Here is a 27,939-nt window from a genome sequence, read left to right as displayed (position 1 = left end):
ATAGCAGTCGGGTGTGCAGGGAACGAGTGGATGTGACTCGTGAGGAATGAAAAAAATAAATAAATTCTAAATTAAAAAGAATTATAAATAATAAAATATTATTTTATTAATTTTTCATGAAGCTATAAATAGTGAGAGATTGTCAAAACGCTCCGAAAAGTAAACTCCTAACATTCTTTTTAAAACTACCGTCGCTGCCCCACCCGCCGCCTTCCGCTGGTCGACCCAATCCCGGCGGCGAAGAACTCCAAGCCGTTCACCGCCACCGCGTCCTCCACTGGCTTCAGCAGCCGCGCCAACAGCTCGCAGTCCTCCGCCTCCGGACTCGAGGGCCAGTTCCGGAGCTCCGCCTCGAGGGCGGCGGGTTACCTACAATTCATGACTTGAATCATGAACTGAGTTGTGGTTTGTACAGGGGACTTCATCGAAGTCTCGGCGCCGCAAGTAATTCCAATTCGTTACGTGCTCGCAGTCCTCTGCTCGTCTTCTCTCCCATCGATGATCTGCTGCTCCTGCTGATATCTACCCGTATCACTGTCTCCGTTCTCATAACAAGAGACATGTACGAGATCCCACAGAACAACCAACAGCCATTGTTATCCCCTGAGAACTCCGTTCATGACTCTCCAAGGCCTCCTCCGAGCGCTTGGCGGCGCTCGGTGCCTCGCCCGAGGGAAACTCGCCCACAGCAAACTGATCGTCTCAGCTTTCCTTCCCGATATCATCGTTAGCAACCGTGTCATGATAATGTATACCAAGCTCGGTCGCATTGGTGATGCTCGCACGGTGTTCGATCATATGCCCCATAAGAACGTCGTCTCGTGGACAATCATGATATCTGCGTATTCCAGATTAGGCCTTGCAGATGATGCTATCGATTCTGTTAGGTTGATGGTGTCGACAGGTTTGGATCCGAACCACTACACATATGTTGGTCTTCTTTCGGCTTGTGCCAGTGCTGGTTCCGTCAGGATCGGGAAGGAGATCCATGGACGGATTTATCGGGTCGAGCTGGGTGCTATGAGTGTTTTTGTTGATAATTCATTGATTAATTTTTATGCTAAGTGTCGTATGATGATCCTTGCACAAAGGGTATTTGATGGCGCTACTCATCGTAGTTTGGTTTCTTGGGGTTCAATTCTTTCAGGCTATGTCCATTGTGGAGAAAATGAGAAAGCTTTGAGGGTTTTCTCATTGGCAATGAAGGAGGGGGTTGAGGTTAATGAGTTCATGATCACAAGCACCCTGAGCGCCTGTGCTGACCTGGGGGATCCATTGATTGCGAAGAAACTGCATTGCCTTGCTATTAAGACTGGAAATGGATCTGACCAATATGTAGAAGCAGGCATTGTTGATATGTACGCCAACTGCAGCAAGATGGATTTGGCTCACCAAACTTTTTCTGAGCTAGAGGAGCCAGGTTTGGCAACTTGGGCTGCACTGATAGGGGGTTTCACAAAACATGGTCAAGGGGAGAAAGCTTTGGTTCTCTTTAAAGAATTGCTCCTTTCTGGGTTGAAACCCAATGAGCACATTTTTCCTACTGCACTTGTTGCGTGTTCAAGCACAGGAGCAGTACAAGTAGGGAGGCAGATCCACTCATTAATTGTAAAACAGGGTTTTAAAATGTCTGCACATATTGGTAATGCAGTAATGGAATTCTATGCTAAATGTGGATTGATCAAGGAATCCTCCGAACTGTTTGAATATATGGAAGAAAGAGATATAGTATCATGGAACTCCATGGTTGACTGTTATGTCAAACAAAGGGATTTTGAAGGAGCAAGAAACTGTCTGAAAAAGATGTTGGTTGAAGGTGTAAATCCAGATCCGTACACCTATTCAAGTATTTTGAACCTTTGTGCTAATTTACGAGGGTTAGGGTGGGGATCTCAGACACACGGTAAGGTAATTAAGTTTTCACTTGACAGTCATGTAGTCGTGGGAAGTGCACTCATTGACATGTATGCAAAGTGTGGAAGATTGAAATATGCTGATAAAATTTTCAATATATTGGCATTTAAAAACTTAGTCTCCTGGAATAGCATCCTTGTTGGGTATGCACAACATGGCTTTGGGAGCGAAGCACTGGACATATTTAGAAGGATGCAAGAGGAAAATGTCAAACCTAATGACATAACATTCATCGGAGTTCTATCTGCTTGTAGTCATGTGGGTCTAGTGGAAGAAGGTCAGACTCATTTTCAAAATATGAAGGATTATGACATCACTCCAAAGATTGATCATTTTGCATGCATGGTGGATCTATTTGCCAGAGCTGGTTTGATAAAAATGGCTTATGACTTCATAAGAAGTATGCCCGTGGAACCAAATAAGGTCATATGGCGCAGTCTTCTGTCTGGATGTAAGACGCACGGAGACCTAGAGATTGGGATGTATGCAGCTAAATGCACTTTAGAGCTCGATCCCGAAGACATTGCAGCGCGTGTCATGTTGTCTGGGGTTTGTGCAGACATTGGTTTGTGGGATGAAAAAGCAGGATTGAGGGAGGTTGTTAATCAAGGATCGAAAAAAGTTCCAGGATCCAGTTGGGTTTAAGTGAACAATCCTTATGTTTTACTAAAGGTTCTGTGGTACATCATTATGGTAGTTCATTAATGTCTCTTCCGCGATGTCCATTTCCTGCAGGGCATTTGAAATACTAGAACAAGTCAAAGTTGACTTTGCTAAACATTTCGGATCTCATTTGGTCCTTTTGAAGTCCTGGCTGTGAGTTCTTGCCTATGGTTCATACTTCAGTTGCCAAGATTAGGTCGTTCTGTGATAGACTGTTATGTGGTCTGCACAAATCTTTTCTTTTTTTTTCTTCACATTCCTTGGTTATATATTTATCAATTATCGCTGAGTTCTTTAGAGGTACTAAATTATAGTCTTTATATTTTATTTCTGAATTTTTTTTTATGTGAATTGTCATGCTGAATGCTTCTGCATTTTCTTTCTGGATTTTCTTTTTCAAGCATGTTTTTCTGGTTTAGTTTACCCCTAATCGTGCAATTGTATCATAAAAATATGTTAACACATACGAAAGAAAATCTATTCAAAGTTACAAAGGATGTTGGTGATTAATTTCCTAAATTTATGTTGATGTGTTTTGTTTTTGAATTCACTGATTAAAGTACAATTGAATAATTCTTTTCTTGTTGGTTTCTTGTCTTGCAGAAATGAAGTCAGCAGAGACCTTGCATATGGAATGGCATTAAGAGGCCATGTTATTTATCGACCAGGAAATTTATCCATTAGCTCTCCAAAGTTTGATGCATTTGTTATCTGACAATGCAGTCATTAAGTGGCTCATAAAGTTGTCTTTGTTTGGTTGATCACAAGGCTTTGATCGATGTTCTCACTAATCAGTCACAAGTTTTATGCAAATCTAAAATTTAGAACTATCAAATCTGACTTATGAAGGAGGAGATGATTGAAGCGTCGCAGAGTTCATTTCCTGTTAAATGCGCCGATTGATTTGAGGTTGCTGGTAGCTTGATGATGAATTCTCCACCAGCAATGGTGCCACTTTCTCTTATTAATAGTTTTAATGGTGCCACTTTCTCTTATTTCCTGGTAGCTTGATGATGAATTCTCAATATTTTCTTAGGTAAATCCTAAATTACCCTTGGTTTTTTTTAGTATTTACCTAAGAAAATGTAAAAAAAAAAACCAAGAAATTGATAAGTAAATAATAAATCCAAACTTTTCAATATTTTCTTTTCTCGTGTCCTATTAATTGTTATTAATCCTTATTAAAAAATTTATATTGAAATCTCTATATTTATGAAAGTAAAACATCTGGTTTCATTTATCATAACATCGGTAGTATTACCAATGGAAGTATAAAAATAATAGGTGAAAAGATAATTTTAATATCCAAGATATGTTTTCAGTTGTGGTAGACAACGAAGTCATTGGAAGTCACAAGTGATTGTTATGGATGAGGAGGGAGAGCGATGGCCGGAGGTGAGGCGATGATGCAGATACTACGCTTTGCATCTACATTAGTATCGCTTGACATCGCTCAACAACTGCATTAGCACTAATACAAATTTAGAGCGATGTTACTCTGCATCTACGTCGGTGTCGATGCAAATGTCGAGCAAAGCTTTACAATCTACATCTACATCGGGTGTTGACACAAATACAAAGCGACGTTGTCCTTCCCCGCATCGTTGTCGACGTTGACGCAGATGCATAGAGGCACCACTCTATATTTGCATTTGCATTAACATCGATATAGATGTCAAGCGACGCTTTACATCTACATTTACGTCTACACCAATGCAGATGTCGAGTAACCCTTTTGCTACTTTGCATTTTCGTCGACATTGACACAGTTGTCAATTGTTAACATTTGCATCATTGCTCTCCCTTCTCATCTACAAAAATCGCCTACAACCTCCAATAACGCTATCATCCATCATCGTCAAACATATAATTAAATTAATAAAATTACCTCTATGCCCATATCATTTTTGTGCTTTCGTCGATAAAATTGACAACGTTAGGATAAATAAAACTAATTATTTTATTTTTATAATTATAAAAAACTTTAATATAAATTTTTTAAGTCAAAATCGAAATAAACTAACAACAAAAAATAATCTATAATTAACTCATCTAATGCAGATTATTTGGACACGTTCTCGATTACACATGAACAGTTGACATAATAGAGTTGATATAGTCCTATGACTCGGTATGAGATGCTTTCCTAGCAATATACAACATGGATAAGAAACACCTTAAGACTTGTTTTTAGATACCAATTCATGATTTTTAATAAATCCCTATTAATCAAGAATCTTGGCATATTAGATCCCTATCGACTGCATAAAAACCAGTGACGTAGACCAAGTTAACAAAAATACATATAATCTCAAGAGTGTCCAACCTGGCAACTTTCTAACATTTTGATTATGTAGAATGTAGAATTTCCTTTTTGGTGAGCAGAAGACTGGCTACATCTCTTACATTCTGATGATGGACCCCGTCCATCAGAAAAACACAATATTAGTATACAACTGGTTTCTTAAAACTGTAATGAATCCAGACTATTAAAGCACACATATGTCATCATCACAGATAAACCCAATTTACCCAACATAAAGCCATAAAGATGATGATTTGGATAATACTGGCTTGATTACATCAAAGGAAAATTGACTCAGCAAGATGGCCATAAAGATTATCCACAACTCTCCACACAAGCCTGATGGTTAAGGGTCACACTACATGCATTAGTACAAGTACATGCATAAATTTGAACAGCATAAATATTATCTTAAGTAAATTCAACTGCATGCAAAGCAATGCCGCCTCATGTGCTGGGCATTTTTGCCATGAAAGGCCCACCAACCAGAAGTACTCAGTAGATCCCAGGTATGACCCTGTAGGGTACCTTATTGCAGTACATCTTCCAGTATTTGCCATACCTGTAACAGTATATCCGTGATCGTAAGAATGAAAAACTACTGGAGAAATACCTTAATGACATCAAGCAGGTAAATAAGATGGATAACTATGCATTCCAACAATATTAAGTACAGCTTCCAAACTAGGGTCATGTAAACCAGGCAGGAATGACAAGAGGCACTGCCTGCTGCCTTAAGAACCAACCACATAGATTAATGCATTTCCAGAATGTAATATTCAGGAAAAGAAACCGCATTAATTTCCCTGCATGCTTGTAGAAAAAATTGCAACCATGTGTACAAACATGTGCCAACCACTCGGCTGTACTTTCAAGAAATATGAGTTTCTAGTTTATGCATGATGAAGTAACAAATATGTGTAAACACTAAATATTGCATTCAGTTGTGCTCGCTCCTGCAGTATTTTTTTTCTTTCAAGGTGGGAAGACCCCATCCACCCATCCTAATTATCATTAAGGAAGCAGAAAGCACAAGGAAGAAATTACTAGAATTTTAGCATAGAACACCGGGCTGGTCTTGTTAACTCAAGAGTCATAACTAATGACTTAATTGTGTGCCTATGGGTCTCAAAATAAATGACAAAATAAGTTCCATGCATCAACTCCTATGTCAAACAAATTATAGTGCACAAATCTAACAATTTGCCTACTATGCTCCTTGATAGCCACACTTGCATGCCATGATTCATGGCTTATCCCTTATTTCTGCAGGCTTTGTCTAAAAGCAACCAAGAAAATGAATTGCACACCAAATTCCCTATACTATCAGACAGGTCAAATAAATACCACAGTAACAGTTCAGGCCATCCTGTATAACTTGTATCTTCCCAGGTGACCCAAATGTTCTGAAAATAGTGGAAGCTAACTGTGGTATATCTCAGAAATATTAGCTTTTTGCCCACATGATACATCATTTTTCTTGCTTCAGTCTGTTGCTTATCTTTTATGTAAGTTGAAGTGATACATGGCCACAATGAAATGTGCTGTACCACAAAAAGTTTGGAAAATAGCAGAGAATATATAAGATCAACTCTGGTGAAGTCTAAAAACACAAAAGGAAATGTCATAAATAGAGTACACATTGATAAATATGTCAGGTAAAATGTTACACTTATAAATGCTAATAAATGTCATAAAATTGATAAGGTTTCAAAATATAACCTCTACTAGATTAATCATTGAGTTAGAGAATCAGAATCACCCAAAATTTGGTTTAAACAATAAATATATTTGCTTTCACATATCATAAATATCTAATCGATTCAGGCTGAAATGACCATTTACATTTGCTGATAGGAGCATCATTGTTTCTAATAAACCAAAAATTCCTTAAGTTCCTCAACTGACTACAACCAAATGATGCAAAGCACTGTGATTAAGTGCACACATAAAGTTCAACCCGAGAACTTCGAGTAACTGGTGTGACCACTGATATAAATAATTGTGTTTATCTGATATAAAATGTGCACCAGTTCATTAAAGGTATAGCCTAGAAATTATTTACTTAAGTCCCCTTGATGATAAAATGTGTGACAACTGCAACTATGAAAAGAAAAACCAATCATCAATGCAATTCAGCTTGCTTACTTGGATGCACACCGGTCATCATCCCTTTTTGCTCGGTCGAAGAGGAGAATAGTCAGAAACAACACATAGAAATATGGTAGGAACTGTATCGCAGAAATAAAAAGTTAGATACATCCTAAAAAATAAAATCAATCTCTGAAAAAGTAGGATAACAGATAAAGAAATACTTACATGGTTAAAAAGGGCCGGAACAGTCCAGAAGAATGCAGCTAATATCTCAGGCACATAGTGGAAATGACGAGATACACCCCACCTGCCAAGAACCTCTAAATTAGTAAAGTTTATTCTGAAAACACCCAAATTATCCCAGCCAAAACATGATTTGAAATCATTGTCAATAAATTTATGGAATATATTAGTTTAAATATCTTCAACAAATCATATAAAGAATGATACAGAAATACAACTTCGGATCATGATTCAGCACTTAATGCTTATCTATCATCGACTGACCATCCAGAAGTTAGGAGAAGGCTGGTCTTTGTCTCCCCTTTCTCGGTACGATAGGAGGCTACAATCTGTCAAGGTCAAAGTGTTCAAAATTTCAGAAACATATGCAAGCATTTTCTGAATGTCCACAGTTATATTGCCAGATTAGATGGTCTGTGAAGAAGATCAAACCTTTGATGGAGCTTTTCCCCATATCAAACACTTCCCATTTGTTCTGCGGAATTCTTGCCTTTGTCTATCACAGTCATAATTAATGTAGATGCAAAGAAGTCCAGACACAAGTATGAAAAGTGCAAGCTGCAAAGCAAAGGACCCATTAAAAATACGATCAAGAAGTTCAATGCTTGCCAGTTAAAGAAAAAACAAAAAAAAGCACACACTTTGAGTAAATACTTCATGTTTCATGCAATTATGAATTAGGAGAAGACAAATTATTTACCTGGGTGCCTAGGCTAACAGGATGGTTGACAAGGTACATCCCAGGGGAAGTATAGATTGATGGAACCCATACCAAGCATCCCCAACAGATATAGAATCCAGCTGAGCAAAGAGTGCAACAAAATGCAAAATTGCATGAGTTGCTTAACATGATTTAGGTTTTGGACTCTAATTGTATAATTGACATTAGCAATTTAATTGAAGAGAAAATTCTGCAATGATGTTATACAAAAACCATCCTATCATCTCAAACAAGCTAAAGAACTTGAGACTGAATGAACTTAATGTATTTGCATAGCTATCGGTTATCTCTATATCAGGACATAAATAAATTACAAAATATCCTGATCCAAGGATCCAGTCACTTACTAATGTTCAGATGTGAGGATCTAAGACATATGTAAAGAAACAAAAACTCAGGAGAAACAAAATAATTTACCTACCTCTGTCATGTGCAATATCCATAGTGCACCAGTACCCAGCTTCCCACCAAAAGAATTTAGTGATGTAGACAAGCATCAATACAGTGTTTACCAGCATAGAGTCAGATACTTGTCCATTCATTTCATACTGCAAAACAAAGTATAATATGAAAAAAAAAAATCAAAACAATGATAGGGAGATAATAAAATCTTGATTTAACTAAAATCAACAATGACAAAGGAGATATCACAAAATTCTCAGATAAAGCACTGTTAGCTTCTGAAAAAAAAAAGGAGCAGAGAAAGACAAAAACCTAGTAGATATACTAACATGCTTTATACAAATGACCAAAACTCAGATGCCGCACTCCAAATTCACGTTTTGATGTCACAATCTCATCTTCCAAATAAAAGGGAATATATCTAATCTCTTTTTACATCAACCCATATATAGTCATGCAACATGACTAAACAAGCAAGTAGACACTTTAGATATATAAAAAGAACTTAAAATCCAAATCTAAGCAAAACACCCAGAGTAGAGAGTTACTAAATGGTCTTTTCAGAGACTCATTGGCTTAAAGGATCCATGGACACAAGAGAAGAAACCTGTTCATTTAGCAGCGGGATGACAGTTCCAAGCGGCACAATGGAGGCTAGCACAAGTGAGGTCAAGGGTCCATGCATCTCGTTTATGGCCAAAAGGATAACAAAGGGGGAATGTGATCAACCACACTGATATGATAGAGCGTCTACAGTGTCGATACTGATAGGTGTTCGTAGTATTTGTAGTCTTCATATTATGGAAGATCTTATGAGTAGCAGATATACAATGATAGTTGGTCATTGTTTTTCCAGGTTCAATCATTATTACTCTTAGTGATTATTACTAGAGTTGTAGTACACTCCAATCTCTGCAGCCCTATATACCACCATCATACTTGCCTTGGGAGGTTCTTCGGACATGTATTGTTAATGACGATAAGGTTAAGGTAACGATTGTCATCATGTTAATGCATCGGTGACACACGTGCAAGCTATTCAAGGATTGGATCTCACAAACCTATCATATCGACATATGACTTCATAGGATCGAGGATCTCAATTCACTGACTATGGATTCCCATCATTCACTTTGGTTGTAGAATAATAAATGTTATCTGGATAATTTATTTTGTTCACTTCTTAAAGTTTCAACACTAATTCACCATATCAACTCTTTTCTTTATTAGTGATTCAAGAACAATCGAAGCAACTTCCTTAGATGAAAGATCATGTGACGAAATTATTCCTGGATCAGAAAAGATAACTTTTATCCTTATAACCTAGAATTTCTTTTCATTTTATGGCTTAGACACACTTTATTCTTATTTAAATATTTTTTATACCAATAAATTAGGATAAAAACCCTAAAACAGTTTTTTCTGAATTTTGGGCCATATTTCAACCCCTTTTTTTTATATACCAGTACATACCAGTTCCAATGTACATACGGTACACTGGTATGTACCGGTCCAATTAGCGACCAATATGATCATTGGCACAAAATGGTGTTCCTTGATTGTATGTAACTTTCTTATTGTTATAAGATAAAATTACTTGACGTATTGATTTATTGTCATATGCTCTGTGCAATGCATGGTTCAAGCTAGTTTAAAGGACTATCATAAAAGACTAACCTGCTTAATGCAATATGTCACAGCAAGAACTGCCCAAGACATCATACCAAATCTACAGTTTGTGAAAACTTTGATATCAAAATGTTTACCAATGCGAGGATACAACTCCATTCCCTGCATGAGGAGAAATCAATTTGTCAAGGCCCTATGTAAATTGAAACTTCTCATGCAGCAGAAAGCCAAAAAATACAGAGGCTGAAAGTTTTTTTATTTAAATGATTAATAAAGGAAATTATTCTTTACAATATGAGGCACAATACTCCACAAAGTAATGCAATATCTCTATGATACAAACAAGCTAGGAATATACCAGTTCATAGAAATGACATCAACCAGAGCACATGAACAAACACAAGTGGAACAAAATCATCTCATAGAGCATGCTAAAATACTAATATGAGGACAATCTTATTTTTTTATAAATAAGAAAGAAATTAGCACAGCATGTTTCCACCTAATCTTACCTTGACTATGATATCTTTAAACTGTCTTTTTCTACAAGGAAATTCAAGTAAACATCAACCAGTTATAGGATATAACTTCTAGAAATACCATCCACCAGACAATTATGTTCAAACAACAGATAGGGATGACAATCTCAATCCAAACCATGGTGCCCCCCTACCTCACCCTGATTGGTTTGGAGTCTTTGGTGCTAGACTCAGACATCAGTTGGGAAATGGGTGACTCTTGGACATCCTTGATAGACATCAAACATGCAGGCAACGCTTGGAGCCATGCCCCAGCCTGACTTGTTACAAAATCCATTTCTTATCAGAATTTTCAAACATATGAAAATAAATGTGACTTGAATGATCTTGGAATACTATGAATGTAGAGTAATTTTTATGATTGGATATTTCATACAAGGTTTTAGATACTAGTCTGATACCAATTTTAACAGTCTATGGGACCACTATGACATCATCGGGCATTATGTTGAACTATACTGTCAAAATATTACTGAGCAACACACAAAATATATAAAAATAAACAATGTCCGGAACAGGACCAAGCAGAAATATTGGTCCAGCTGATGCTTGGTCAGACATATTGGTCCTGCCAGTATTTTTAAACCGTGATTTCAATATATATGATCCATAGTTCTTTATTAAATTCATTTCACATGAGGTACCATCATAGGAAAAGTAGCTTGTTGTTGTAAGCATATACATACATACATACATATGGACGGGACTGAAAACAGAAAAATAAAACAAACCCCTTCCATCCCATGGGTTGCCATCCATTCAGAATGGCTACTCGTTGATTCATTAGGACCACTTGGCAGGAATATGCATTTTGTCTGACATTTTAGTGATTTAGTTGGTCTACATAACTATATATTATTTAAGAGAAATACCCACATGAGATGACCTGTCACATTCAGGGTAGTAATTACCAATTGAAGTAAAATTTATTTCCACTGGGTGGTGCAGCTCTTGGTCTCTTCTTATGGGGATTGTAGATTTTAAAACTCAATGGCAGGCCAGCAAGCCAATGTTATTACCTGATTTTTGTATGCCATATTCAAGGCAGTAATGACTAATATAGGTAGCTGTGCTGATTAACATTAATTAATAAACAAGTCTTCACTGTTGATCAAAACATATGGAAAAAAATTATATAATATTTTGTGCTGAAGAAGACAAGTTGTTTCACATGCAAAAGGGGAAAATAAGTTCTAGTGATATTCATGACATCTGACTTGCTATATGCAAATGAATATTTGGTACTTCAGACATTAATTATTTGAGATGGATTAGAGTGCATCATTAAAAAGCATCAGAAATTTTACTTGTCAAAAAAAAAAATAATAATAGAAAAAGAGACAGACTATCAAGACATGCTGCCAAAGTGTTCTTTTAGAGTGTTATCAAAGACAATTTTTCTTTACTTAATTACCTATCATTCAGGAACAGGTCCCTATTGGTCCAGAAAATGTAAGGAAACTTATCCACACATGCTCATGTGTACACACTAACACACATATCCCAAGGAATTTACTACCGAAAGAGTTGAATTTAGAAAAATGTGGTCTGAGCTAAAAACTGCCGTAATGTGATTTTAGTGAGGTTAACATAAATTGAAAAACCATTTAATAAAAGGTTTATTTACATCATAAACTATTAACAAGACTCCACAATCACATACTAAAATTTGGTTTTCGTTTTGAATTATATGCTTGTAATGGGTTAAAAATTGCTCAGTATTTATTTGCAATGAACCAAGAAAAAAATAAAAGTCATAATACAACTACGAACATGCATTTTCATAAAGTGCTTATCTCACCCAATAAAAATCGATTATGAAGTTCCCTGATGAACCAGAATCAGATGATGATGGCGCCACATGACCCTTAGGAAAAAGACCAGAGGATCTTAAATTAGGAACTAAGCATAATGATGACACTACAAAAAATTAGAATGTAAACAAGAGAAGCTCACCTTTAAGTATAAGAAAAGGCAGAAGACTAAGCTTCCCATTACAAGTGCAGAATAAATTTCTCCCAGGTGGTCATAAACAATCGCAGGATTGAAAATTCCAAACCTTTAAGGCCAAAATAAAACAATTTTAGTCACAGTTAAAACCTAGTAACCATGTTGAAGTGAAACGGAGGGGCAGATAAAAATTACAAACTATTAGAGCATAAGATCAAAATAATAAAGCATGCAGTAAAAGATCATAAATAAGATATAGTACTTTGTCATGTGCCTTAAAACTCTTTCTTAAAATGTTATACAGAATGCAGTAGAACAGTCATATGCATATAAAATTTGTGGTTGACATTTGTTTTAGAACTTATATTAAAGAATTTTAATTTTTCAAATCTTATGTTGCATTTTTCAAAATATAATTTTAAATATTTTTAGCACGAAAAAGCTCATTAACTTAAACAATCACGCCATCTTCAGCAGAAATAAAAGTTCAGAAAAAATTTAAGCCCAATGTTGACAAGGAAAAAAAATGAGCAGCAAATTATATATTTGAACTTCAGTCTGTAAATTCCAGTTTGTAACTTCTAACAAACATTACACTGACACTTACCACCAGAGGCTGAGATAAGTTACTAATGTCACAGCATAAGCTTGCAAGCCATTTGCCTGCAAAATGGGGAGAAAGAAAATGATATGTAAATGCCTTTCTATGGCTCAAAACATCAATTCAAAACATAAAATGTACAAATAAAAACAACAAAGAAAAGGCCTTCAAGAGTCTAAGTTGTTAACATATAAGCCTCAGAATGCAGAGCCTTCTGTAAATGGTAAAACACAAGTGCCCTTTACTCAGGGTAGTGCTCATCTTTTGGTAGCTTGAGGTTGATACTTCATCTTCCAATAACAAAGATCATTCAAATAGTAATATAATTGCCAGTTCACTCCCAGTTTCTTTTTTTTATTTGTTTTTGAAGATAATTATCATAAGTCACCTAAAGCAGTGATGATTTAATTACTGAAAAATTAGGAAAAAGTAGGTATTCAATTTGTGCCATCATAAGTGCACCCATAAATAATAGACACCAGATAGGTGCTCAGAATTGTCACAAGAAAACAGCAAGCAAAAAAGAGGCTTAATTGAAAGAGTCATCAGCATAACCTTTTCCATGCCTGACAGAACATTTTAGGCTAACAGTCATCGTTAACAGTGGTTTCATCATTGACTGTATATAACAAGTGTAGCATACTAATATCAGGCAGGCTCTGTAACATTAAGTTTTCATTTTGCTAGTGAATATTCTTTTGACAACTACAGGGATATATGCACAGCACGTTACATGTGCTGATGTGGTTCTTGAGGTAAATTATGCCAAGACAAACCTTATAGACGGGTATATTTCCATTAGGAGAAATGGGACCTTCAACCCTTTTACCAGGCAGTGTCAACTGGAGTATGGCTTCAAATGCACCAAAACAAGCAATTAATTTCCATGCGATGGGGGAAGGTGCAGGCAAGATATCTTTAAGACCCTGCAGCCCATGTTGCTTTAGATATTCAAAGGTTTGCAAGACTGAACCATCAGCATGAACCATTGTATACCATCTGCAGCATAAAATAATGAGATGAGCACTTTATAATCCATCCAGGATAGTCATGCCTAGTGTTTTCAAGGTATAAAAATAAAAAAAATATTACAAGCACGAAAGCGCACAGAGGCATTTAATAACTAAAGACAATTTTGGCATGCAAAAATAACTAACATGTCATATCTGATTTATGACGTCATGGATATAATCATTACCACCTGAAACATTAAAAAAAATCTGGACGAGTATTATCTTTAGTTAATTGTATATCTAGTTAATAAAAACTCATGATGAGAAAGCAAACTGACAGTTCCAAAAATGGGTCAGAGTAGAAATCAAAGCATGTTAGCTTGAAGAACTAGGATCAACTGAAACCCTAAACAGATACTCTGTTACATAGATTAATCTACTGATAAAATACACACAGAAGATTTGAAATTGCAAATTTCCTCAATTTTCCTTTTGATAATCTTATAAGTTATCACCAACAGTAGTAAATGATTATAGCACACTAAAACGTGGGAGGAACGAAGGGATGAGGGAGTTCCAGTAACCCAAGGGCCGTGAACAAATGCTTTGACTGGTTACTTAATGCTGTTCTCTATTCAGATTAAAATCACTATTTCTAGAAAGATAACTAAATCAACCAAGACAACAAATGTATTCACTCACTATAAACAAGTGCAATTACTACACACCTAAGACAACTGAAAACACACTACAATAGCTCTTTCAGCACTCAATATAGTGAACGAAGTGCAAAAAGATCACATCATTTGGGTATACAGAACTAAGCAAATGTGAAGCCCAAAGGACAGTTTTAAGAACTTGAAAGAGAAGTAATGCACAGTCATATCAAACTAAAAGTTGATTCCTTCGTAACGAAATAGAGAGAGAAAAAAAATTTCTGGTAAACAAACAGATGGATTTTTCTACTGAAAAAATATCGCAAAAACAGGAAGAAAAGCAAGAACCTGTACCAGAAATCACCAAAAGAGACACGAAAAGAAAACTGCGATGTGGACAAATCAACATAAAGAACGAAAAGAAACGAAAAGACCAAAGAGACTCGAGAAATAGAACAAGTGTCGAACAAAGTACTCTTATTTTAAGCCAAACTGACGTTTTCCGTCGAACTATCACAAGAACACATAGGAAAACCAGGAACTGTCTCAAAAATCAACAAAAACCGGAAATAAATGCGACTCAGATAAAGACTGAAAAGTGCCGAACATAGTCATTATATTACCAAATTAGACGGATATCGGAAAAGCACAAGGGGAAAAAAAGAAAAGAATCCGTTCATGTCAAAATGAAGAAAACGCGATCCAAAATAGAAGATCTACCAAACAAAGTTCTAGGATTTCCAAATCAAGCACGCTCTTCTTCCTCAAGATACCGCAGAAACACAAACGAAGGCAAATATCTACACTAATGATAGACAAAAACAACCGGAAGAAGAGGTAAACACCGGGCAGTGGGGTTTGATCTTAACGATGAGACAGAAAGAAGTGGAAGGAAGATCAGATCTCACAGCAGGATGACGAACGGGGGGCACAGCGTGAGGAGCGATATCACGGAAGTGTAGGTGACGAGGGCCGAATGGACCGTCTTCGATTCACCCATCTTCGTAGTTCTCCTCGCTCCCCTCCCACCCCCTTCTGCTTCGTTTCTGCTCGGGAAGATCTCGGAGATATTAACGAGAAGCGCGGACGGACCGAACACTCCTTCTATTTAACCTAATGACGGCGATCTTCATCACTAGATTACCTGCACCATTGCAAGCGACGGCCACACCTGTAAACCGTTATAATTTATTGTCTCGGATGTAACGGGTTATTTATCGTTATATTAAAAGTTATACTAAAACATTATATACAAAATATCTTAAACGGTCTAAAGGAAACATATTTAAAACTATGTTCAAAATCACAGTTTCTTCTTTTTTCAGCATGAGAATAAATCAAAATGTCAAATGCTATTTTACACACATCTTAACCTTCAATCTTGTACGTTCAATTTGATTTGATAGAGGGATTTATGTATTTGCTCTGTGATACCTTTTCATTAAATATTATATTCATGAAAAATCGTTTTAGCCTGAATGGATCTTAAATGATATCCTGTTACAAAGTTATAATGGATTGGCGTGCGTTACAAACGTTATAACAGTATTCTGAAGCAGTGAGGTAGGTGAGGGAACAGCACTTGTCAGAGGAAACCGTTTCCGTCCTCTAGAGATTCGTGCGGATCTTTCACGTGCCGTGTCACGTGGAAAACGACAGACAAATGAGTCACGTGAGACTGGTTCTTCACCCAGTTCACCGCACTGGGATATGAATCAAATCCTTTCCTAATTTTGATGCATAAGACTGCAGTCAGAACAAGAAAGATTTGCATCTTTGCTTCATAGGAGAAGTGCATAGTAAAAGATTTGATTTTTTTTCTTTTTGAATATAGGCTAGGAGTATTTTTATTTTATTCTTTTGGTATTAAAATCTACTTCCCTTATAGTTTGTAGTTAGTTAGATCAAATTTCAAAAATTATAGAATTATCGATATTAAAAAAATTATGGTGTTGGTAAATCTGGATGATATGATCTATCTATTATCTTCTTATGATATCAACCAGTACTTGAATTATCTTGCAAATCAATTGTAGTGCTATCTAAACTTCAAATTTTAGCTCCCCAAGTTATCATCAGTCAAAGTACCCTTTCCTGGTCATCATTTTTCACAGACTGAACTTGAAATCATTTTGAAGTTCATGAGGATCTTCTTCTCTCATCTTTCAGTTCTATGTTCAGAAGGATCAAATTTTGATCAGGGTTGTATGTTGGTATATGAGAATTACAAGATAGTTGGGGCCAAACAATCTACCCCCAAGTCCCGTGACCATTTTTATAGCACTCGATTGTAAGTTGCTTGTTTCTGTTCCTGGATCTGGATAAAGCCCTTCACACCCTCTCATTCTGTGTGTTCTTAAGAATTGTGATCCGCATAAACATATCTACTGATGCCTTGCTTCCATACATGATCCTTCAAACACAAGCTACACGATTCTAGTGCCACCAAAATCAACCCACACTGCCACTATTGAATGGATATTCCAGTAGTGAAAGCATAGTTATGGCTGGCTGGCTCTGTTTTGAGCCTGTATGTGTGTGTGAGTGACCAGAATCAAGAGAGCTATGGTTGTTGTGCATTGTCTAAAACATGAGGTTGCAATGAGCTCAAAGAGGTTTGCCTGCCACCTTGTTTGGTCAACATGATGTTAGACTAGGAAACGCATGCACAGCAACTCAAATGCAAAGGTTGGTCTCATGATGGAAGCAAGTTGAACTGGTCATCCTGTAGGTGGAGCATGCAAATCCATGGCAGCCAAGCTTTGGGCCAAAGGAAGAGTTTCTTGATCTCTCAACTAAACAACTGATACAAGCAGGCCAAATCCCACCTTAATCTTTAGCGAGCATCTGAATTGATCTCAGATTTCAAGCACTTTGCTGAGGAAGAAAGAAACTAAAAGGATTCAGTGACCAAAACCTAACATTCTTTCTTATTTCTGTGGATATGAACTGAACCATTACAATCAAAAGTTCTGATCCTTGTTTGTGTTTTCCATAAGCTAAATCATAAACAGCCTTCACAAACTACATATAAGTTTTGAGTCACACGTAAGAAAACAGAATGCATCCTTCCAAGACTGATGTCTGCATGACTTTGACATAAAGTTGGAGCATCACAAAAGTTGAATCCTTGAAGCATCATCTCAAGCTATACCTGTCTTCCTTCAACAGTACACAACTTGTTTCAGAATGTGACGCCTGGGGAAACAGATAGGTATTATCATCATCTAAAAATAGAATTTTTCCCAGTGAATTCATGATTAAGAAGAAAGAAGAAAGCTTCTGAGGCCAAGACAACTTCATTGAACCCTCGGTGTCAATTACTCGATGTAACTTATGGGGTTCCTTGAGCCATGAAGTTCTGAAATTGCAGTCGTAATCTTTTCCTTCAGCTGAGCGCCGTTCATTTCTTGAGTCTGCATACAACTAGCTTACTTCAGTTTGATTACTCGTTAGACTAATTCACTATTCATGCTCTCAGTATTAGGTAGTGATGCAGCAATTAGTTAAGCTCCACAAAATTTTGCTAAAGATCGAAGAATTTTACTGATGATTTGCAGAAGCATAGGCTATGAAATCTGCACTCGAATTACTGAATTCTTTGACTCGTGATTCATGAGAATCAAGCAGAAACCAACCTTACTTTTCTGTCACAATTGTTCTAAAAGGGACAAGAAAGTTGTGTCAAATGAGAAGACCAGTCAAAGTTGCTGTTAATGGTGTGACGGAATCTAATTGCTCTAGTACTCACCAATCACATCTGAAGTACGGACTGATCCACAACTTCAGTGACACCAAAGTTTAATCACTGTTCACGACCAAGATTCAAACTTCTTCAGGCCCATGCAACAGTGTCTACATGTGACTTTAGAAAGAGATACATCAACTTGTCCAATGACTTTAGTTTGACAAGCAAAAATCCTTTTGAAACAGGGGAAATTTGTTATGGAAGCAGCCTCTCTCTCTCTCTCTCTCTCTCTCTCTCTCTCTCTCTATCTATTCATCTATATCTTTGCCATGTGATTTAACACATGCTTAATGATGTGATAAACACATATTCCCGGTAGATGTTGTTGAGAACAAAAATCATAGAATATAGACCATGTAGAACAAAAAAGGTTTCAACAATGTGTGACAAAAAAGGAGAAATCATTGAAGAAGAGTCATGTGATAAATAAGCTGAACATGGTTCAGAGACTTTTAGCAGATACGAGAGGTTGAGCCAATTGTTGTGTTATTCTCCTGTTGACCAATAAAATGAACTATAATATCTAATAAATGACGAACTTGCAGAATAAAAGAAAGAAAGGGAAGATTGAACATATCATGTCTTTAAAAGGATACTATGCTCGCTGAAGGATGGCCGGTTTTTTCAATTACCATGACACCAAAATGTGTGACTCAGGATTCATATCCTTTATGATATTAATTTAGTTAGATGACAATGTCTTGTTGATTTCTCTATGAACAAAACAATGATTACGAATAAACAATAAAATTATCTTTTACATCTGTGGCTCCATAAAGATTTCACAAAGAAAATGTCTACTTATTTACTGAACCACTGCTGAAAAGAATGTCCCAAAGAATGCAAAATATAACATGATTATAGCAGAAATGCATAATCTTCCACCAATCGTGCCAATGACACTAATTTGGGTCAGTCATTCTCCATGATTGAACGTTTAAGTATGCATAAAAAATGTGTTTTAATATTGCTTTTTTATCTTCAAAGAGCAGATTGTGTTCCTTCTTTTTGGAGGTTGTTTGCTCACATCATTTCGGACTCGCAGATAGTAATCATTTTGCAGAGTTGAATGCTATACAGTCACAGATACAAAGAAGGTGATGGAGAGGGAGAAGTATACCTCAACTAACAGTGTGTGCAATATGCTTCCAGAGACACTGGTGATGTTGGCCGTGATGAATTTGAGGTCAAGGGATTCAAAAAGCTCACAGACCTTGATCATGGTGTGCCTCTTCTTGGTGCAAGTGATGCTGACCATCATTGTCTTCTCATCCATTTCACGCACCCTGAGCTGCATGCATTCCAAGCAATAATACAAAGAACCAGAAGAGAGAGAGAGAGAGAGAGAGAGAGAGAGAGAGAGATTACTTCCACTACTTCAATGGACGAAGAGATCGGCGAACCAAGAGCAATTCTCTTCTTCTTTCGCTGCAGGAAATGTAGATCATCGAACTCAAGCTCACCAAGTTATGCTTTCTTCTCTCTAAGTGACTCGAGCTGAGATAACTCTGCCAGCACCGTCCTCTCTTGCTCCTGAAGCTGCTGAATGTACTCGATGGCGTCTTTGATGATCGACGCCTTATCGAGCTGAATCCACAGCAAACAATCATTCATCTGCATCGAACATCATCCCTGTTGTTCATCTACCGCAGAACTTGTTTACCTTGGTGATGTTGGGGATGACGCTACGGAGAGCGTACAGCTTCTCGTTGAGCTTCCTTCTCCGGCTCCTCTCCATGGAAATGTTCCTCGTGGCTGCCAAGGATGTGGCAGCTTCAGGGAAGCTTGACTCACAGTAGTCACCCGACATGACCTCCTCAAGCCCCCAACTGCATCATTAGCAAAGAACAGAAACAACCTCAACCAAGATCGTGATTGATTATGGAATGAATTGAAATAAAGATTGTGGATTTAGTCATGGATTCTTAAGAGTCCCAAGGATCATGGGATTCTTCTGTTGGGTGGATTCTCTTTATCTTTCTTTGACCCATCGCACATAGAAGCACTTAATAATCAGCAAGAACAGATTCCAGTATGAGACGGAAGAGAAGACAAGAAGAACCAAAAGGTAATGGTTGGGAGCAGGGAAGAGGAGGAGGTGGTTGGTGAAGAACCTCTCGAGTTCATTTGCGTCGATGAACCCTTTGATCTTCCCGTACAGGTTATACTCGTTCTCCATGTCATTCATGGTGCTGGTGACACTTGGATCTCTTATACTTTGTCTGCTGGAGAGAGAGAGAGAGAGAAGAGAGAGAGAGAGACTATGTGGGTGCTTCTATTTATAGTGAAAGGGTGAGGAGAAATTACCAAAATGATGAATCAGAGTCGATGCATGCTCTCTGGCTTCACATGATAGATATCCTGTCGAGTCTTCATCTAATTATATTAGGGCAGATTCGTCTTGAATCCAATAAACTATTGAGTACAATAGCAACTTTGAAGTCACAACTGGATTCATAACCTTATGACCAAATCAAATTTGGATCCCAAGTGGATTCATCGTGATAGTATTGGATCCTAAAGGATAATGGTAAGTATATTATCTCAATAATTAGTTTTTTAATATTTTGATTATTATGTTTTTAAAAATTATATTAGATTCTTTATATTTATGAAAGCGAGTCATTTAATTTTATTTTTCCTTAGATTCTGTTAATGAAAATATCATAGATTTACCTTGAACTGAACACATGGTATGATATTTTCATTAGCAAAATTGATGATACAAGGAAAAATAAAATTAAATATTTTACTTTTGTAAATATTAAAAAAAACGTAATATAATTTTTAAAAAGATATAAATATAATTAATTTAAGAGGTTAATATGTAATTAACCCTTCATACTTTCTAATGAATTGTACAATTTTAGATGTCTTATTAAATCTAGTGACAAAATCTATTATTAGATTTAGTGATGGAAATAAACACGTTTGCAAGTTATTTGGTTTAATTTGTTTTTCTCTTCGGTTTTGACTTCCTCTCTGATATTTCTTTTTCCCTTTGAAAACATCACAATTCAAAATCATAAGCTCGTTACGTTGTGGGATAACACTTGCTTGTCTATTCCGAGTCCCTAAGATCTCACACATGAATGTTTGCACTCTTAAAAACATCTCAACTAAATTAATGATATTATTATTATAATTAGCCATACAGGTTTTTTATAAAAACAATAGTAAATCATGATGGGATAATCACAATCTTTTCCAATGTACCGAAGATAAAAGGTAAGATTGCTATAAATTTCCTGTTGGCCAGTTTTGTTGCAAGCAGTCCTTGAAATTCTGTGGCCAAATAAAAGATAAATTTACTGTGGTCGATTGTGTGTCCACAGCTGCCACCAACCAGAAATAATATTTGCATTTAATACAGTAATAGTCTATGAACTCATTTTCCAAAGTCCTACCTTTGAAACTTCTCCCATCATCCTACAAATCTATTTGCTATCAGTAATTGAGAGTGGACATGGAATTATGTCCATTGATCAGAAAACAATTGTTGTAGATATGGATTTAGTTTTGGACATCCTGCACCACAGAAAACCTTAACTGATGTAAATCCATTTTCTAGATAGGGTGGCTGATGGTGAGGCCACATCTGTCACCAAATAAACATAATATTTGCGGTAGGTATAGCAAGATTTTATGCACTCACTTCCACAGTTGTACTGTTTGTTGTAGCTTTTTCCCCATCACCCTACAAATATATAGTGATAATAGTTTTATGATGTCGATGGACATTTGGTTTTAGGCATGTTGCACCGCGTGAAACTTTAACTGATGTACTTTTCTGCCAATCCATTCTCCAATAACTTGCAGAAACCTGTCGAACACTGTTCCTCGTGAAGTCAACCTGGATGATCTTTTACAGTAACTGTGATTCTCTTGTTTCTTACTCGTAACATTTCTCTTATCAAGGCATTCACGTCACTTTCCGCATGTCGAGGCTGATCGAGAAGTCATCCCCTCATGTGATCCTTGGGGTGGAAGATTGCAGTCCGAAGTCTTTAGCGTCGGCCATGTATTCAGCAAATCACATTGGTGGCTGTCAACAACCATCAGTTGTCTGCGCAAAGAGCATCCACATATGACCATGGAGAACATTCAGGTGCAAGTTTCTCCAATCCAGCTTCTCAAGGCTTCGTATTCCTCCTGCTATCCTTGTGATAGATAGCATACCTGCATTCTAATTCAGGTCTGTAAGCTCGGACATGGAGAAATCATGCCTTGGCCTTCATTGCTTGTGTTTGTTTTCCCACCTTAAGTTCACGTCATGATGCCATGGCTTCCAATTTTATATGCTATTTTTGATCAGTTTCATATTAGAACCAAAAGGATGGTTGTCTGAGTCAACTATCAATAATTTAGGTCTATGTCTCTTTCAATCATATGGTTTGAAACCCCAAAGAGACGATCATCATTGCAGACGTAGAAAAGAATTAATGTGAGTTAGGTCAGAAGCACATCATGATGTGGAAACATCATTCTTGTACATGTTTCTGAATTCTCTATCATAACAACACTGCGCCTATGTTTTTCCTTTCTGCTAAAAATACTATTAATAATTAAATATCACGAATATAAAACTCGTATATACTATCAGCAAAGAAGCGAAGTCCCTTCTCCAAATACTATGCCTATGTTCTACGTTTGAGATATTAAAAGAAATTAAATGATGTCAAAAACCTCTAAATTCAGAGTTACAGAGATGCAAATAACATCAACCTATTTAATTAAGAATAGAGTCATGAGTTAACTGAAAACAATGTTCAAGTCTTTCACTGATTGCTCCTAAATTCCTAATCTGTATCGCTTGTGTTGGAAGAAACTAATGACAGGAACTGATAGCTTCAGTGATGGCCGGTTGTTCTGTATCCCTGCATTATTTTAATGGTTAACTTATTTGTCTAGTTGTCTGCACTTCGATGAGCAGTGTGTTGTAGCCGATAGATTCTTCTTGCCTTGGAAAAGTCTTGAAGTATTCATCTCATCTTTTGACTAATTCAAGTTTTATGTGTATTTTTGCACACTTAATATGCCATAAATATTCTACAATGCTATAAGTCAACTGAGTGACTTGTAAAGCTAGACAAGACAAGTCTATTTATATTTCGATAGTACTATTGTCCTTCTGATTTATTTGAAATCTTGCATGCAGACCTCTCCAAGTCTTTTGATGTCGTAATAATTTTTTGTTTAAAAAAAAAATAAACATGTCATAAATATTCTTCTACAGTTGCAAATATCACTATCATTCTCTTACAATTAATGAACCTTCATAAACCACCTCTGAAACATCACAATTTTGGACTATCTCTGGTTTCTGTTTCTTACGATCTGCTTTCATGTATGCACAAGACAATTGCTGTATAATAAATATAAGGATGTGTGGTCGATGATGTGCACCGAAGCCTCATCTTTTATACTTCTTGTATACCAAGGATCAGTAGTGTGAGATGCACAAACTTTTGAGAGTAACAAAGAGGATGGCCATTTCCCAATCGAAAAATAACAGAGTGTGCAAATGCAGTGAGAGATTTAGTTAGGAAACTGCACGAGCAATAGCCTCATGAACTCTCTTTTCAGAGTCCATCCAAGTTCATCTCTTCCTGGTTTCAAACTATAAACCAACATGCAGCATCAACAAGGAAGAAATATTTTTCCTGAAGACTTGTAAATGCATTAGTGTTTGCAGCTTCTCCATCTACAATATACACAAGAATTTGAAGCCAAAACCACTTCATATATCTTGAAGCATGTCTTTCACTAGTTAAGTGGCAATGAACTAGCGGTTGATATGGAAGTTGCAGAAAAAGAGTGATGTGCATTAGGGTTCCAAGGATGTACCACTCTTGTTACAGCAAGAAAGAGGAGGTGGAATGAGAAGTGAGGAGGAAGAATGTGTGATGAATGACAAAGATGTTTCTTTCATGCACTTAAACTGCCCATAACCTAGTTACAAAACCAGAAGGTTATGTGGTGTTCAGAGCTTAGCATATGAAAGTTGCAGAAAGAGTGGATAGTAAGTAGACTAGGGTTTTAGGTATACATCTCCCTAATGTTTCCAAAAAAAGAAGTGGTGGGAGGGCTGAAATGAGGAGGAAGACTGTGTGAAGTCTGCTAATGAGAAGGATGCTTCCTTCAAGCACTTGGCCTTTGAATTAGAATAAAGGGACAAGAGTTGTGAAAGTATCAAAATGGAATAGCAAGTCAATTTACATTAGCAATCCTAATAGATGTGCTGTGCTGTGCTGTCACACTCTAACAAAGTCCAATGGTAAGAGGTACTATGTGATAGTTACACTCATTTCCTGCACATTTTAATTGATTATTTTTCTCATCAATGCATCCCTTTGATTCATATTAGTACCCATATATCTGAGTTATGATCCTAAATTTTGTTTTCTCTTTCTTTTGTTTTGATACAAGTGAAAAAAATGGAAACATGTTTCATTTGACTTCCTCACAGAGGAAGTTGATGAAAATTGTTCCAAATGTAGAAAGAGGAAATAAATTTGTTCCAAAACATGTTTTCCATGGGAGTGTAGGAAATAACATAGCTGAGAATTTACAGGATTTTTATCCATGATTTAGGCTTCGTGATCAAATTCTTCTCTGCAATCCACCTCAGGCTGTCTCAGTCACCACATCCTTATCTAGCTCATCACTGTTTGCGTCCTCATCCTTCTCATAGCCCTACCTTTTCAGCTTCTCCATCTTCCCAAGTCACTCTCAAATGTCTGACTCTTTTCCCTCTCTCCTCTAAATCTCCCTCTCAAGTAGAGATAAATAGTACTGGAGACTGGAGTCATTTTTCATTCCACATTCTTGCAAGTTTCTTAAATTTCCTTTCAATGAGATTTTTTGTTCAATTTTTTGAGATTCCTATGCCGAATAATAGAATTTTACGATCGAGAAGAGATCCTCGGGGCTATGAATAATAAACCAAAATGTTTATCCTTTTTTTTTTTTTCAAACTTCAAAAATTCTTGCTCACCTTCAAGCTGATTTTTGAGGTTTTCAATAAGTTTTATGGGCTTTATGGGCCTGAATATGGATGGGCTTCATCGACATACGTGCTTGAAGACCAGCCCAAATTGGGTCAGCAAAGCCTGTGAACAACATAACCATCATTGATGAATTAAATCTACAGTTTTGATGCTAATATCATATGGTCATTGGGAATGAGGAGGAAACAAAATGGCATAGATATTGCATTTGAGTTTTTCCCCCATCAAGAATTACTTTTGAATTTTTGCGTTGCATAATTCTTGCCATGTTATTTTGAAGCAGAGAAGTATAACCTTTGAAGAGGGTGTCACACTCAGCTTCACTGTCAAGGAGTAGACTTGTTAACGTTTGTAGTCAGTCACCTGTGACAATATATGCTAAGCATCAAGATTAAGGATCCAAGAGATTCTCAAGATAAACATAATTCAACTTACATGATCAAAGTGTTTTTCTAAGATGAACTGAAACCTTTTTTTTTATTATTTCCTTCTTTATCTGAATTTAGCTTCTTTTTTGAAATTATAGTAAAATGGATTTTTGCTCATTTTTTGCTAAGCTCCAAAAATAGTTTTCTTGTCAAATAATCTCCCCCTCTTCAATGCTTAAGATCCAAGAAGATGACATGGACTCTCCAAAAATTGTGAGAGGAAGACAGTGGAGGGATGGCAAATCCTTATTTTGATAATTGCAGTTGATCAACAAGCTGTGAACCCTCCACCATTGAATATTGAGCTGAAGCACTGATTATGAGAGGTCAACCAAGCAACAGTGAGTGCAGTGGTCAGTGGCCCTCATCAGCACATTTGTCAGACCTTAGTTTGGCATGCATTTGATGTCAGATTGTCCCAGCAATGTTTGAATATTACAAATGACTAATGAGTGGTTTCCAAGTAGTAGATGTGTTTCTAGGAAGACTAGGATGGCATAGACCCTTGAATTTTTATTGAGGTTTTCATGCTCCATCTAACTTTTCCTTTGGTAGGTGACATGAATTGTTGGCCATGCTTCAGTTACCAGTGACAAGAGCAACAAGAAATGACTGCAGCTAATAAATAGCCTAGAAATCAGATGAAGAAGATGACATCTGCTGGCTTAAAGTAATGACAATGTCAACAGGATAGAAATTGCATCTGTACGTTTCATTTGAATTCCTTGCCTGCCTATGAAACTGGAACCTTCATTTGAATCAAATAAAATATATGCAATTCCTCAGTGCAAAATCAAATATATTTCTTCTCATAGTTTTGCGTCATGTATCTGCTGCTGGAAAGTCCCTTTGCCAGACTTGTGTATGCATATGAAATGAGAAATTATATCGAGAGTAGTCTCTTTTTGTTCTAGCTGCATGTTTGTCTAACTAGATTGAGTGAAGAGGCTCAAATAGTTTACTCTAAAGAGTTTCCTAGTTAAATGGTTATGTGAATCTTTTCCGAAAACTGAGCTCTGCACAGATTGTTATGCGTCTTTTTATGTCAAAATCATTCTCGCAGGATCTGAGCACTGATGGAGAAAGAAAATTTCTTAATTATGAATTGTCATGGTTTGAAGTATATGCTTTATCATGGTTCAGTAAGTCCTATTCAATTTGATATCCAATTTTGATTTGCTTTATCATGCTTAATTATGAAAAATTTATGTGCTTCTCGAGCATACTAACTATTCATGGATTCAAGAATTCCTTAGAAAAAGATCTGAGATGCCATTTAGCTCTTTTTATTCTTTCACATTTAGTTTAGACTCGAATGAGTGACTTAATCCCGTCACCTCCGTAGTAGTTGGCCAAGCAAGCTTCCTCCTTAGAAGGGGTCGACGTTCGTTATTACTATGACGAAAGCTACCCAAAGGTCCAATAGTCTTTGGCGAGATCGGTCAACCTTCTTGACTCATTCATCTATCTGTGTGTCATGCCGAGCACTTAGAACAGTTGAAAAAAATATTTTATATTTCCATCCATTTTATCCATACTTGGAAGTTTACTAATGCCCCTCCGACAAAGAGTAATTCCTTCGGGTTGCTTTGTGGTCATGTTCTTCTACTCCATCACCATCTTATAGATAAGTGCAGCAATGACTTGTGGATGCGGGAGTCGGTATTTGCTACCACCATCCGGGATGCCTAAAGAGGAGCAATAGGCCTTGGCACAGTATCTAATACACAAGCACCGACGGGACCTGCCATTGACTCACTCCTCCACCCAGTCAACGCCGGGGAAGAGTCTTTGAAGGGTTGCTGAGTACTCTCTCGTTCAAGGGGACTCCGACAGAAGAGGTCGCAACGACAACCCGGCTCGAGGCCCTCAACCTCATCAGCCCACTTAGGCCCGACGGAGGTGAGGGTCCTCTTCAGCTCAACTGGGAGGCTAACGATGATGGCCCGCCATCGATAGAAGATTCCTCCGAAGGCCACCTCGCGAAACCAAGTTGTAGTGTACCAGAGGTTGGATAAGAGCCGGTGTGTGAGGGGTCCAATGAGTCATTCATGTACACGGGTTCGTTTTCACATGCAATAAT

The 27,939-nt window shown here is 36.9% G+C and overlaps 2 protein-coding genes and 1 pseudogene across 3 annotated transcripts; 1 reads left to right on the top strand and 2 right to left on the bottom strand.

The window, feature by feature from the left end:
• Positions 1-169: 169 nt before the first annotated feature.
• Positions 170-3,572, top strand: LOC103989530 (pentatricopeptide repeat-containing protein At3g57430, chloroplastic-like). Of its 2 annotated transcripts, none has more exons than XM_065189032.1 (2): positions 170-2,730; positions 3,181-3,572. In XM_065189032.1, exon 1 carries the CDS (start codon positions 619-621, stop codon positions 2,557-2,559), a length of 1,941 nt encoding a protein of 646 aa, XP_065045104.1. In that variant the 5' UTR covers positions 170-618; the 3' UTR covers positions 2,560-2,730; positions 3,181-3,572. The 2 variants fall into 2 exon arrangements, with proteins under 2 accessions (XP_065045104.1, XP_065045103.1); XM_065189031.1 differs by having other exon boundaries at positions 170-2,877.
• A 1,543-nt stretch (positions 3,573-5,115) lies between these two features.
• Positions 5,116-15,767, bottom strand: LOC135677104 (7-dehydrocholesterol reductase-like). Its single transcript, XM_065189030.1, has 13 exons — positions 15,579-15,767; positions 13,838-14,060; positions 13,068-13,123; positions 12,467-12,569; positions 12,312-12,377; positions 10,020-10,133; positions 8,362-8,488; positions 7,920-8,020; positions 7,652-7,777; positions 7,484-7,548; positions 7,202-7,283; positions 7,031-7,113; positions 5,116-5,444 (listed from the first exon to the last, which is right to left on the bottom strand). The coding sequence occupies exons 1-13, from the start codon at positions 15,668-15,670 to the stop codon at positions 5,378-5,380; spliced, it is 1,305 nt and encodes a 434-aa protein (XP_065045102.1). The 5' UTR covers positions 15,671-15,767; the 3' UTR covers positions 5,116-5,377.
• Positions 15,768-17,615: 1,848 nt separating this feature from the next.
• LOC135677869 (transcription factor bHLH35-like) lies at positions 17,616-20,606 on the bottom strand (annotated as a pseudogene).
• Between the last annotated feature and the right edge of the window lie 7,333 nt (positions 20,607-27,939).

This window comes from Musa acuminata, chromosome BXJ1-6, assembly GCF_036884655.1.
Source record: "Musa acuminata AAA Group cultivar baxijiao chromosome BXJ1-6, Cavendish_Baxijiao_AAA, whole genome shotgun sequence".
NCBI lineage: Eukaryota > Viridiplantae > Streptophyta > Magnoliopsida > Zingiberales > Musaceae > Musa > Musa acuminata.
The sequence above is the reverse complement of the archived record's forward strand: the minus strand, read 5'-3'. Positions and strand labels throughout refer to the sequence as shown.

What these genes read in the sequence shown, in the direction of transcription:
- LOC103989530 (XM_065189032.1), top strand. Translation starts at nt 619, where the DNA reads ATGACTCTCCAAGGCCTCCTCCGAGCGCTTGGCGGCGCTCGGTGCCTC.
- LOC135677104 (XM_065189030.1), bottom strand. Translation starts at nt 15,670, where the DNA reads ATGGGTGAATCGAAGACGGTCCATTCGGCCCTCGTCACCTACACTTCC. An exon ending in GAAATATACCCGTCTATAAG is followed by an intron (nt 13,124 to 13,837) that starts GTTTGTCTTGGC and finishes CCCATTTTGCAG; the next exon opens with GCAAATGGCTTGCAAGCTTA. An exon ending in CTTCTCCTAACTTCTGGATG is followed by an intron (nt 7,284 to 7,483) that starts GTCAGTCGATGA and finishes GGTTCTTGGCAG; the next exon opens with GTGGGGTGTATCTCGTCATT.